This window comes from Acartia tonsa, chromosome 5 (genome assembly GCF_053477335.1).
Source record: "Acartia tonsa isolate MP-2025a chromosome 5, ASM5347733v1, whole genome shotgun sequence".
Taxonomy (NCBI): Eukaryota; Metazoa; Arthropoda; class Copepoda; order Calanoida; family Acartiidae; genus Acartia; species Acartia tonsa.
The window spans coordinates 37,657,809-37,672,377 of record NC_137264.1 but is presented as its reverse complement, the minus strand read 5'-3'; the positions used below and the strand labels follow the sequence as shown (position 1 = coordinate 37,672,377).

At 30.9% G+C, this 14,569-nt stretch overlaps 1 protein-coding gene across 1 annotated transcript in view; it reads right to left on the bottom strand.

The window, feature by feature from the left end:
* The window catches only part of LOC145320134 (mitochondrial 2-oxodicarboxylate carrier), a 28,689-nt gene extending 15,199 nt beyond the window's left edge, over positions 1 to 13,490 (bottom strand). Inside the window, exons 1-9 of the mRNA XM_080162573.1 lie at positions 13,409 to 13,490; positions 12,955 to 13,014; positions 12,221 to 12,247; positions 6,921 to 6,969; positions 6,165 to 6,192; positions 5,485 to 5,550; positions 1,807 to 1,851; positions 1,274 to 1,320; positions 805 to 829 (exon numbers count right to left, since the gene is read on the bottom strand). Of these exons, the coding sequence (XP_080018699.1) occupies positions 805 to 829; positions 1,274 to 1,320; positions 1,807 to 1,851; positions 5,485 to 5,550; positions 6,165 to 6,192; positions 6,921 to 6,969; positions 12,221 to 12,247; positions 12,955 to 13,014; positions 13,409 to 13,481 (420 nt within the window). The 5' untranslated portion in view covers positions 13,482 to 13,490. The remainder of the gene's footprint in view (positions 1 to 804; positions 830 to 1,273; positions 1,321 to 1,806; positions 1,852 to 5,484; positions 5,551 to 6,164; positions 6,193 to 6,920; positions 6,970 to 12,220; positions 12,248 to 12,954; positions 13,015 to 13,408) is intronic.
* Positions 13,491 to 14,569: the final 1,079 nt, after the last annotated feature.

The window sequence follows — 14,569 nt, the reverse complement described above, 5'->3', positions numbered from 1 at the left end:
GGCGTAGCCGCTAGTAGTATATATAGAGGTAATACGAATCTCCATAAAAAAATTATTTGATAACAGCAGAAAAAAAGCATATTTCTTGCAATAAAAAGTTGGTTTATTTCTGATATACTTACATACAAAGAAGTAGGGTATATGTGCTACGAATGATTTTTATCTAAATAAATGGTAATTTTGTAATATTGGGGATAAAGGGAGGAGTAGGTTTTTCTAAAATTCCATAAAGGTGTGAGTTTTAAGGCCTAAAAACAGGAGTAGAATGATAATATTCACTAAATATGTGTATACCTTATTGAAAAGAACTATAGACAAAAAATCTTTTTTTTAAACGAGGAAAATTCATCGAATGCTTTACTAATGTCAAACTGACAATAATAACAAAATTGGCAATTATGAAAAAAATTACTGGAAAGAGTTTATTAAAAATTACAAATAATGCCAATAATTTCAAAGATATTAATTTGTTAAAACATTATTTGATTGTCCATGGTAATTCTATGTATTATATGTTAAAAATAAATTTTTGTCAGCTTGACATTAGCAAAGCTTTCGGTCAAATTTTCAGGTTTTTTAAAACAATTTTCTGGTAAAAAAATTTTTTTTGTCTTTAGTTCTTTTCAATAAGGAATACACATGTTTAGTGAATATTACTGTCCTTCTTCTGTTTTTAGGCCTTAAAACTCACACCTTTACAGAATTTTAACACAACCTACTCCACCTTCTATCGACCATTGTCCTAATCCTTAAGATTCCTGTGTTTAAGTAAGGTATAAAGACAATGTCCTCATAACATTTTACCTTTACAACTTCAAAAGGATTTACTGAGTAAGCAAACACAACACATCAATTTTCATCAAATTTTGGGACAAATTGCTACTTCACTTGTAAAACTAATTGTGAAGTATATACAGGGGAAAAAATATTATGCATTTTTTAACATAAAGTAATTAGTTTTTTTTGTCTGATAGTTAAGAACTTGCTAACCACTTTTTTATTATATGGAAGCTTGACCGAAGAGCCGGAATGGTTTTGGTCAATTTTATTTATAATTGTACATTTTATATCCGCGAAAAGCTGTTTATAATACGATGCGAGAAATAACTATAATCATTTACCTTATCACCATACAAACAGCTTTTCGCGGATAGTAAAATGCAAAATTATAAGAATTATTGGCTCAAAACCGTTTCTAATCCAGCTGATATTAATCGAATCAGTTTTAAAGCTATAAAGTATCAAAAATTAAAAAATTTGATGTTAGTTTCCTATAATAGCTTCTGTTACCCCAGAACCAAGTCCAGCCAATGAATAAGTCTGAAATTATAGTTATGTCAATATATTTATTTATGATGCATTTCCTGAAAGTGCCTGCGAAGCACTGACCCCCCCCCCCCTTTTTTTTCTTTGATTTTTGTAGCAACGCCAATTTAAAGGCAGTTTCTAACCCTGCTGGGATAACCATAATCCAATTAAACCTAACCTAACCAAACGTATCAAACAAACAACAAAAAATCCCCTCCCCCCACCCTATTTGTAAATTTATTTAAAAAACAGGGTGGGGTGATTAGTTCTTCACAAGACAATTTGAAGAAAACTGCCAATTTGGTTTTTGCATCCTTTTACAACTTATTTATTTTCCGTTCAAAAGTTCCTAAATTTTAGTGATAATCTTTATCTTGAACTGTTTTTGTTTGCTTGTCTGTACAAGATTCTTAGGTCCTACGAAAAGATCATTATAAATAATAGACATGATTAATATAGAGTAGCTTTGCTACTATTAAAATATGCAAGTTTACTTACCAATGCATTGGGTTTGTCTCTACCAAACAGAAACATATTTTGAAACTGGCAATTATTAGGAGTGAATATAGGATAGATTATAGGAGTTCAGTGCGGGGATCTAAAGGGATAAAACAATGGCTGATAAATTTATGTACATCTCCAGTGCTAATAAACAAAATTACCCCTTCTGTAGATAAAAAATTGTGGTTGAAACGTTTTAACGCTTAACTTAATTAATCAATTAATCAAAATTCACGAAATTCCGCAAAGTTGTTTAGCAAAACAATAAGAAAACGTTATTGTAAAACTTATTATCATTGTCCCATCTCTGAGCTTATTAGGTATGTGGTTACGAAATTAAAAATGAATTTCTGTCAGACGAATATATTTCATTATGTTTAGTCACATATAATCAAAAAAATACGAGCGACAAAATTTTTGATTTTCATTGAAACATTATATGTGTATACGTTCTAACCAATAAAATTTCCGGATTGTTCCTTCCCCGTGTTCTTATTGGTAAAATGTAATGATTACAAATCTAGATTTAATATATTTATTGTTATGGTTCTGCTCGCCTTAACATTGGGCTGTAAATTACACTGGTACCCAAAGTTTTAAAAGCACATTATATTATTCGTTGGCTCAATAACCTTGGGTAATTTATTAATTTTGATATTTTGTCATTGGTCGTTTCAAAACTATTGAGTATAAACGTTTCAACCAATAAGTTTCATCTACAGAAGAAGCTGATGATCTGTGGTAAAGGATATCAATTTATCGTCCATTGTCCTATCCCATATAATCGCTTGAAGTTGAATAAGAAGTAAGCTTTGCAACTAGGGTCTTCCATTAAAAGAAAAATTCGAAATATTCTCAATCCTTTGAAATGAAATTGAAAATAAAATGACCTTTCTGTCAGGATTAGTGTTAATAAACATGTATGACAAATGAATAAAGTGAAAGTTACATTTCAACTTTTACTGGATAGGATCGCACTGACTTCTCAAAATATTTTTCTAATTTAGAATTTTTAATAGAATTTAGGTTAGTTCAAATAAGTTATTTGACCTTTATTTTTCCTAGCAAGTTGAAAACAAGTTTGACAGCATACATAAAAGCGAAGCCTATTAATTTAGAAAAAAAATCATGAACAATTTTAGATTTTCTGGACTTAAATTTTTTAAATCTAATAAATTTCCTTTTCATTATAGGCATAGTACTGCAATTTAAAAGTTGTTTTAACCCTAAAGAAAAGGGGCCTTTAGGAATTTTAGAACTCTATGCGTTGTTGTAACTCTTTGAAGAACTTATGAAGAATATATTTGGAATAAAATATGTGTTATTCTCCATTCATATCATATTCTATCTCTTTCACATGGAGAAGGGATAATCTTATCATATAAAGCTTTTTTTTCCTGTAGCGAAGGATTTCGCTAACCACTGAACCTAAATGGTTCTCCTTTACTATTTTTTGTTATTAGTGTAAATACTAACATCTTTACACGCACTAGAAAAAGTTAGCTATTCCTATGAAAATCAGGTTTTTAATGTTTTTAAAAATATTAAAAATTAAACTTGGAACTAAAAAAAATTGAGGAAAAATCCTCCAACATAACCATTCAATAATGTTAATGCTGATCTTTCTAGTGCTTCGTGTAAAAATGAATTATTACGCTTATCCTTTTTTCTTGTTCATATGTATAATTTATATGAACCCTTTTATTCTCTACATAACAAATGCAAATTTGCTTTTTCTTGCACAAATATGGAATTGGGACTATTTCTTTTTAAAAAACAAGGCTGGCAAAATCCATAAGAAGCAAAGCTCAGAAAATATACGGACAAACGGACAAAGTAGGACAACATAATGCATGATTTTTTTTTTTTGGGGGGGGGGAGGTACCCCTATTCCCACATTTTAAATATTAGTTAAAAAAATAAATCAAATTTTTTTGTGGGGGGAGGGAGTATTTTTTTTGTTGGGGAGGTATTTTTTTCTAGTGGCGATTTATCTTGGGAGGGTGGAGGTACCCTCCCCCAAAATATATATAAACCTTTCCAGGACCTATAAAAAGCTACCCTGTAAAGGAGAACCATATCGGTTCAGCGGTTAGCGATATCCTTCGGTACTAACATACAGACAAACAAGACATACAGACTTTATTGTAAGGATTGATTGTTATGGGAGTTGTAATCCTTGTTTTTATTCCGAATATTTGTCACCAGTTTTGCAGAAGTAAAATTTGAGCTCTGTATACAAATAAATATTTCATAAAAATACTTTTCTTAGAATTCAATTTTTCAACAAATAAAAAAAGACAAAATGCCATGGATCTTAAAGGATAAGACAATTGACCTTAAAATGATGATAAACAAAATAACCTTCTATGTTTATTGGAATTATTGGTTGAAAACTTTGGACACTCATAGTTTAAAAACAATTAACCAAACCTCAACTAAGGTACCCGATTTTTTTTGAGCCAACGAATAAGATAATCTGTAAAAAAAAATTTGGTACCAGTGTAATTTACAGTCCAATGTCTTCTCATCTCAGGCTTTGCTATCAAATTTTCCGAACATGGCTTTATAGATAGTTGTCTCTTTATTTTGATCCAGAACTTGTAATTAACGTTTCTTCATTGCGATATTGATTCAAAAGTGAATGACAATCAATCTAAATAATGTAGCTAGACTGTATAGCATTGAATAGTAGTAGCAGCTGACAAAATTGACGTAATTTATGTCAAATATGTATATTGCATAAAGTTAAAAAGGTCATTGCTGAAATATTAACGACATGAAAAAAAAGATATATTTAACTTCGTCATTTCGACTAGATAGCAATAAAAAAAATGGTCATTTACTAAGTATATTTGCGATAACTTTTATTTAATAGATTCTTCTAATTTTTAACATTTACAAAACAGCCTGCTTTATTGCATCAAGATCCATGACAGATCTATATAGGAAATAAATGTCTATATTTGAGCTCAAGTTTTCCAAGCAATAAATGTTTAAAACTCATAGTGCTCCAATAATCCATAATAAACTCTCATTGACCAGAACAATAAGACCCATTATTTTACTGTATGAAGAATAAATTATTTTTTTTATTTCATATTGCTATTTGAATTATATTGAAGTATTAAATTTCTATCCATAAAACAGAAAATTTAAATTTATAATATAGTAAATAAAAGAAAACTTAGTTTTAAAATAATTTGATACTAGCAATACATGCGTAATGTGGTCAGATATTGAACTAAAATTTAACAGTTGAACTAAACATTTTAACCCTTTCAGGACGATAATTTGAAATAAAAAAAATATTAAGATCCTAAAATATTTTAAAGAAAGAAATCGTCAGGGAGAAGATAATGGAAGAATAGGGTTAATAGTCAGAATTCAGATAACCAAAAGAAAGTAAATAAAACATTGAATAAACCTAGCCAATAGCAAGATAATTATATCGAGCCCAACTCTAGTAGCTTACATATCATCGACATACTAAAATGTTATACTTAACATTTATTACGTCATGTTGACTATACATAATGTTGTGAAAATGGTAAAACTGATATTTTATCGAAATGATAACATTCTTAAACTGATATATAACTGCATGAAATTTTGCATGTCATATAGACAGACACATTCCATATTAAAAAAAAATTATCCTATATTACCCCCTGCCTGTTCAAAAGTAAAAAATTTCCAGGCACGCTTGGGAGTTTCAACCATTATGGGGGGTAACACTCCCTAGTTACTTTGGGTTAGTGCATCTAGAAATTTGTTGGAAAAATATTCAAAACATGTTGTGTGTGGTTTTTTTTATAAAATACTTACAGCTAGCCTTAGCCCCTAACTTCTATGCGCTCTGTATTTGACGAGAATGGCGAGAAAAATAGCTTAAAACCATAACAAGACTCAATTTGAAAATAAATTGGCCTAATCTTACCTAAAAAAGAAAACTCAATCGGATCTTAAGCTCCAGACAAAACCCCTTTTTTATACTACTTTATATAATAGGATATGGAATGTCAATTGTAAAACTTTTGTTTAGTGGTATTGGGCTTGAGTCCTAAAAAAATGGAGATCCACATAAACACTACAATCCATTTCTTTGAGGTCCTAAAATTAATAAAGGTACTATTATTTCACCCATAGATTACACCCAAGCTCAAATTCCCTACCGAGGACCTAAACCAAGCGGTAGTCTAGTCTGAATTTCTATCCGCACTTTCCAATCTCATTTACCCCTTTTATATTTTCTCCTCTACGTTATTCTTTACTTTAACACAGTAACGTGGTCGTATTAGTTTTAAGATTAAAGACATACAATCTTGAAGATAATTTTGATGCATTAACCCAACCTTCCAAAATGATTTGATTCCTTCAGTTCTGAAAATAGAAAAATAAAGTTAACAAAACAATGACATTCTTAGTCAATGATAAATTGATTTACACCCTCATGATGATAATTCTTTCTGTAGATAAAAATCATTGGTTGAAAAGTTTTTACACTTCTTGTTGAAACGAACTAATCAAGATTTATAAAAATTTAATAAAAGTGAAAACTATGATAAGGAGGACAGGTTTGTAAAATTTTAGGTGCCTGTAACAACAGATCTATAGTATATATGGGTATACAGACAACTACCTTCCTTTCTTTTTCAAAGACCTCTTTCGTCTGCTTCTAAATTATTTTCTGCTACTTGGCTGTGTTAACATATGCGACACCATTGGTTGATTATCAATGACCCAATAGAAGGGTTACACACAAGGTGGTTGCAATTTGGAGATACAGTTCTTTAACCCTTTTTCCCTCTAGTGTTTTAATCTAATCCTATAACATTTCAATCCAATATCCTCTATCTGTCAATCTACAAACCTTTTTCCTTTTAATACTTACCAGATAACAAAAATTAAATTCATAGTTATATAACACAAAAATTCATTTGTGTTCGTTTTTTCTATACCTCTATTCTTTTAATATCAAACTCACTGATATTTTTACTAGGAGGGTGTAAGTGGGTAAAATCATTATTTAAAGGAGGTGTTCTATACACCTCATTAAACGTTCCTCATCAAATTTTGATATAGTTTTTAGTTAAATTTAAAAGGTTTACCTATACATTTTAACAAAGCAGTCTCTCAGTCCGTTATATTGTACACGTTCTAAAAAAGGACACAATATAATTTTTTAAGACAATTTTTTTCAGTTTTGTGTGTTATGACCGTACACAGCCTTGTTTTTGCCCTGAATTTATAATGAAAAAGCCAGGGATTTTAAGGGATAAAACAATGAATAAAATAATGTAATACTTAAATATAAGGATAAATAAGATTACTCCTTCTAGAATTAAAAAATTCAAATTATTGGTTGAAAAGTTTTGACCAAACCAATGAAAATTTAATAGAAGTTCCCAATTTTTTAGGCAACGAATAAGATAATGGGTTAATAAAACTTTTGGTACCAGTGTAAGTTACAGTCTAATGTCCTTTTCCCTTCTCCCTGGAAAAAGCGCAAATGCAATTCTTGATCAACTGAAAATTGATTGCCCATTTGTTTCGAACACAGTAAAAGTGTCTGACTGATTATGACGTAACAAAAAAAATTAGCCAATGAGAGGCCATTATTGACCAATGGTAAAATTTATAGTGGCCTTTCATTGGCTAATTTTTTTTGTTACGTCATAATCAGTCAGACACTTTTACTGTGTTCATTTGTTTCCATAATTTCCGAAGTTGTACGACAGATAACCCAACTATTGCAAAAGCTATTTTCAGGTACTCCGGTCAAAGGGAAAGGCTTTTTACATTTACAAAGCGATTTATACATTATACATTCAAAATTTTTGTTTTTTTTTCAAATTTGATTTTTTTGGAAGTTTGAAGCTTCTTTAGATAGTATAGTAGTAAATATTGAGATAGGATGAGGGTGATACGTACAAAATCGGAAACTAAGATTCATCTGACCCAATTCTTTGTGTAATAATCAGGAATAAAATAAAACAACAAGCAACAAATTCTAAAATAAGATTTGAGGGGAAAATAAAATGAAGCTTTACCTCTAAGCCATTGTCTTATCCCTTAAGATCCTAAACTATAGTGTATAATTAGTTGGATATATAGCCATTGTCTTATTTCTTAAGATCCTGTACTATAGTGTCCAATTAGTTGGATATATAGCCATTGTCTTATCTCTTAAGATCCTGTACTCTTGTGTCCAATTAGTTGGATATATAGCCATTGTCTTATCTCTTAAGATCCTGTACTCTTGTGTCCAATTAGTTGGATATATAGCCATTGTCTTATCTCTTAAGATCCTGTACTATAGTGTCCAATTAGTTGAAACTATAGCCATTGTCTTATCTCTTAAGATCCTGTACTCTTGTGTCCAATTAGTTGGATATATAGCCATTGTCTTATCTCTTAAGATCCTGTACTCTTGTGTCCAATTAGTTGGATATATAGCCATTGTCTTATCTCTTAAGATCCTGTACTATAGTGTCCAATTAGTTGAAACTATAGCCATTGTCTTATCTCTTAAGATCCTGTACTCTTGTGTCCAATTAGTTGGATATATAGCCATTGTCTTATCTCTTAAGATCCTGTACTATTGTGTCCAATTAGTTGGATATATAGCCATTGTCTTATCTCTTAAGATCCTGTACTGTAGTGTCCAATTAGTTGGATATATAGCCATTGTCTTATCTCTTAAGATCCTGTACTATAGTGTCCAATTAGTTGGATATATAGCCATTGTCTTATCTCTTAAGATCCTGTACTCTTGTGTCCAATTAGTTGGATATATAGCCATTGTCTTATCTCTTAAGATCCTGTACTCTTGTGTCCAATTAGTTGGATATATAGCCATTGTCTTATCTCTTAAGATCCTGTACTCTTGTGTCTAATTAGTTGGATATATAGCCATTGTCTTATCTCTTAAGATCCTGTACTATAGTGTCCAATTAGTTGGATATACCTGTACTATAGTGTCTAATTAGTTGGATATATAGCCATTGTCTTTTTCCTTAAGGTCCTGTACTATTGTGTCTAACTAGTTGGATATATAGCCATTGTCTTATCTCTTAAGATCCTGTACTATAGTGTCCAATTAGTTGGATATATAGCCATTGTCTTATCCCTTAAGATCCTGTACTATTGTGTCCAATTAGTTGGATATATAGCCATTGTCTTATCTCTTAAGATCCTGTACTCTTGTGTCCAATTAGTTGGATATATAGCCATTGTCTTATCTCTTAAGATCCTGTACTCTTGTGTCCAATTAGTTGGATATATAGCCATTGTCTTATCTCTTAAGATCCTGTACTCTTGTGTCCAATTAGTTGGATATATAGCCATTGTCTTATCTCTTAAGATCCTGTACTATTGTGTCCAATTAGTTGGATATATAGCCATTGTCTTATCTCTTAAGATCCTGTACTATAGTGTCTAATTAGTTGAATATATAGCCATTGTCTTATCTCTTAAGATCCTGTACTATTGTGTCCAATTAGTTGGATATATAGCCATTGTCTTATCTCTTAAGATCCTGTACTATTGTGTCCAATTAGTTGGATATATAGACATTGTCTTATCTCTTAAGATCCTGTACTATAGTGTCCAATTAGTTGGATATATAGCCATTGTCTTATCTCTTAAGATCCTGTACTATTGTGTCCAATTAGTTGGATATATAGCCATTGTCTTATCTCTTAAGATCCTGTACTCTTGTGTCCAATTAGTTGGATATATAACCATTGTCTTATCCCTTAATATCCCTGCTTGCCTGCACTATCGTGTCCAATTAGTTGGATATATATAGCCCCGCTTCTGGTCAATAAATTTACAGTGGGCATTCACTTCTGCATAGTAGCACATTAGCATCCATAATGGATGTATCATTACTTGGATCTTACACCAGATTATCATGTACTCTTATGAAGTGAAACTTGTAGCGGGCTACGATAATTTTCCCCTGTCATAATATTCTTGTATATTCTACATCTATTGGATGAGCTGATTTTGAATTTCCGAATGCGTACACAGTTTCTTCGGTGTTTCCTCATCCTATTTCAATATTTACTACTAGCTAAAAAAATTCAAACTTCCAAAAAAATCAAAATTTGAATGTATAAACGATTAATACATTTTACATTCAAAATTTAAATTTCTAAAATTTAGTTTTCTTCGAAGTTTGAAGCTTTTTTAGCTAGTAGTAAATATTGAGATAGGATTGAAACACTGAGGAAACTGTGTACACATTAGGAAATTCAAATTCAGCTCATCATCTATTGATAATTGCATGCATAGTGTTTCATATAAAAACAACACAATGTTAAACAAATTACAAGGATGACAACATCCTAAGTAGCGAAGCACAAAAAATCATGGATGGACAAACGGACAAATTCATTTTTTATCATGAAACATTAAAATAACATTGTGTCTTTTTTTAGCTTGACCAACAGAGCGAGGGACACTGTAAATTATACTCTGGATATTGATTGAATATATCTTGAATATCAAAAGAAAAAATATCATTTTCCAATAGAGTTGCGAGTGGACTGACGTACAGAATTATAGATTAGATTTGCTCTTTTGTAATAATGTGAAGTTTTGCTGTTGTAATAATGTGAAGTTTTGCTGTTGCAATAATGTGAAGTTTTGCTGTTGTAATAATGTAAAGTTTTACTATAGTAATAATGTGAAGTTTTGCTGGTGTTATAATGTGAAGTTTTGCTGTTGTGGTAATGAAAAGTTTTGCTGTTGTAAAAATGTGAAGTTTTGCTAATGTAATAATGTTAAGTTTTGCTGTTGTGGCAATCATCAATGTGCAGTTTTTCAAATGCAAATCTCAGAAGTAATGCTATTGTAATAATGTGAAGTTTTGCTGTTTGAATAATATGAAGTTTTGCTGTTTGAATAGTATGAAGTTTTGCAATTTCTATACATGATTACATGTGCGGCAGTGAATGTCCACTATCAATTCACACTCTACCAATATATCTATTACCCTAGATGACCAATCAGATATAAAATCCGTCTAACTTATAAAGGAACCCCTAACAGACTTACTATATTGATGAAATAAATAAATAATTGCTCTTCCTTATAAGAAACTAGCGGCTTCGCCCCTAGCCTCTAGGGGCTTTGCCCCAAGAGGTTTGATCAAACCAATTTTTCGTAATTTAGATTTTAAAAAATAAATCTAAAAAAAAAATTTCTTTGGGGGGGGGGAAATTTTTTTTATGAGGGGGTGTAGTCGACCCCACTATTTTAATTTTAAAAAGAAAAGAAATTTTTTTTTTTTGGGGGGGGGGTATTTTTAAATTTTAGGGGGGGGGTTGTGTCCCACCCCCCCAAGAAAATAGTTATAAAACTTTCCGGGTCTTATGAGAAGCTACCCTGTAAAGGAGAACCCGATCGGTTCAGCGGTTAGCGAGATCCTTCGCTACAAACAAACAAACAGACAAACATCTACACTGTATTATAGATTGTACAATTCTTATAATAATGTGGTCTGATTGTTTCTACCCTGCACTGTGTTAATTGCCCAATCTACACATTGAATAATAGGTTTTCTCGTATTCATTCGAATCCGGTGGATAGGAACCGGTTCTCATCCTTACGAAAAAACTATGTCTAGCATCGTATAATTATATCCAGTTTTCTACGAATATAGAAATGTACAATCATAAGATTAAAACCAGTTTTTTTTAGCCGGTGCCTCCGGCACCTCGGGGCTAAAAAAACTAGTTTTAATCTTATAATTGTACATTCTATATCCGCGGAAAGCCGTTTATAATACGATACGAGAAATAACTATTCTTATATTTATTATTTTACCCTTCCAAAGATATATCTACCATGTCGCAGCAGTGCTGGGATAAAATATTTTGTGCGTGTATACAGTTTTTTTTTACATGCAGAACGTGTTCTTTAAAGCTCACTCTCTCTCACTCTGTCTGTATGTAACTATGAAATGCTAAACTTTATTGAAGTAGCTTTGTTGTTTCTCAAGACTTTTTATCTTTATTTCATATTAATAATATTTAAGATTTAATGACCAAGGATCCTAAGGGTTAAGACAATGAAAGTTAAATTGATGGACACCCAGAATGTTGAAAAACAAAAATATTGGTCTAAAATTTTTAAAATTACTAGTTTCAAAACAACCGTTAAAAATTCATGTAATACCAAAAAAACTTTGGATATAGTCCCTTTCGTAACATCGCACCTTATGGGGCGATTCTTCGTATTTTTCACAGTAGCTTTTCTCCTATTTCTAGCCCGATGTTACGAAAGGGACTATTCCCAAAACTTTTAGCAAACCATATAGGTTATAAAAACTTTTGGTGCATCGACATCGGGGGGTAAATATTCATTTGCTATTGATTGTCCGATCCCTCTCCATATTTACCTGAATTCAAGTTTGTAGTATTACTCTATAAATGTCATCAGCATCAGAATAGAATTAACCAAGAAAATTTTTGTCAATAAGTAGCAAAGCAAATCTAAAACTGCAGTAATAAATATTTCTTTTTTAGCATTTTCGCAGATTAAGTCACGCTTTGGTGCACAATTTAGCGACAAATCAGGAACGGCTATTTTAAGCCGGTCTGGCTTTGGCAGAGGCGAAAGGCCATCTGCCGATAACTGCTTTTTTAGAACAAAAGACTAACACCCTTTTTTGGCATTAAAAATTAAAATTTTGTCGTGCACAGGGTTTTATAAATGGATTGTGAACCTTTAGTGCTTGAAAAAAAAGCCTCCTTGTTTCAATTCTAAAGGGCGTGTTGACAACCCCATCCTGCATGCTCAGATTGTTCTGATTTTTTGAATAATGATTCATAGGACAATAATGTACAATGTTATAAGCGAATCATCTCTATAATCAAGTCCTGAAAATGTAAGTATATCCTTAAACATGTAAACAGTTTTTCAACAAATTTACTTGAAATTTTGTTTCGAATTTTATTATATATTATAATTATTCAGTTCTGACTATCTACAAGTTTTAATGTTTGTTTGTCCTACAGTTTGTCCTTTGCTTTTATGGATGTTGTCATCCTTTTGTTTAAATAGAAATTAAATTATATTTTAAAAAGATGATTAAAAACTAAAATCAAAATTCAATGATGACGACATTTTCCTGAATCTGAAATCTTGTCTTGACTAGGTCCAGAGGGTGCATGATCGAAACCTCGATACAACCTGTTATAGAGATGTGTGAATTTACATTTTTGCAAATGGTTCAAATTAGTAAAAAAAATACAAAATAGCGAAGTCATGAGATGGTTCAAATTAGGTAAAAATTTAATTAAAATTCAGTACCGAATTGACTTATTTTTTTAGCTTAGTTTTTGTTTATTTTTTAACCCCTTTAGAAAAAAAATCTTATAATTATAAGTTGAACCGGTCGGGCACTAAAACCACCACCCCTTATTTTTAAAATAAATTTAAAGTAGTTTGTTTTCCCTGTGACTATGCCTATACTTAACATTACCTTTTAAATCAATAAAAAAACAAATTAACAACTACCCCACCCTCCCTTGTTTTCAATTAATTTTATAATTAATGGGAGGGGGGGGTATCTGCGCCAAATAACCTGCGGATCCACCAGCAGCCAGCTGGATGGCAGCTTTTTTCATGAAGCTTGGCTCTTGCTTGTTCACTGACATTTTTCTAAATTAATTATAAAAATAATTTTTCATTTTCGAAATAAAAACTATTCAATCACAGAGAGAGATGGGACAATGGGCTGTTTATTACAATAGTCACCATAGTTTTATTCTTATATTTCTTATTCGTTGGCATAATAACTTTCAATTATTTTGATTGGATGGTTTATTAAGATGATTGTCCAATCGTTATAACCAATAATTGTAATCAACAGAAGGGGTAATTATGTTTATTAACATTGGTGATGTGCATTAATTTATCGGCTATTGTCTTATCCCTTGATATCCCTGATTCAATAATCACAATTTACAATCTTTATCACTAGCTGTTTTAAATATGTTACTAAATTTATCATGCTCACCAATCGAAAGTATAGTTGTATATCGTATGTTTCAGTCGCATTTTTGGTCGTGCCAGAGCCAAAAAAAGGTATAACAGTACTCAGCCTAGCAAAATTCCACCATAATTGCTTATATTTGATTAAGAAGTCTGTAGCGAAACTGTTTAAAATAAACAGCTGCCTAGCCCATCTAAATAACTGTAGTATTCGAGAGTCACTTAGTCTTACAACTTCGGCATTTCATTTCTTGTATTTATAAGTTGTAATTTTGAATATTACAAAGAGTATTATAAAGTAGGAATTGTTATATTCAAGATAAATTATCATTATATAAATGATTCCAAATTATTATTTTTAATTTGAATCAAATTGAGCAAATCCAAAGTATAAATAAATTGTGGTTTGTATTAATCTACAAATAACTCAAAAATAAATTACATTTTTTTAAAAATAGTACAACAACAGTACAAATAATTTTACTACTGCAGCTGCTAGTCTATATTTCAATAGTTTAGGCGCATATGTCCGTTTTATTAAAAATATCAAAGCATTTATAACTATTAAGGAAATAATTAAAATTATTTCACTTCTTCTTCTATCCGTCACACGTCTAACATTGCAAACGTAGAAACTTTTTTATCACAATAATTTCTCCTGTTTTCTGGTAAAGGCATGCTCTCTTCTACTTTTAACATCAATATGTCATGTATCTGACACTGCATAAGTAAGAAAAGAACCATTTAAAAC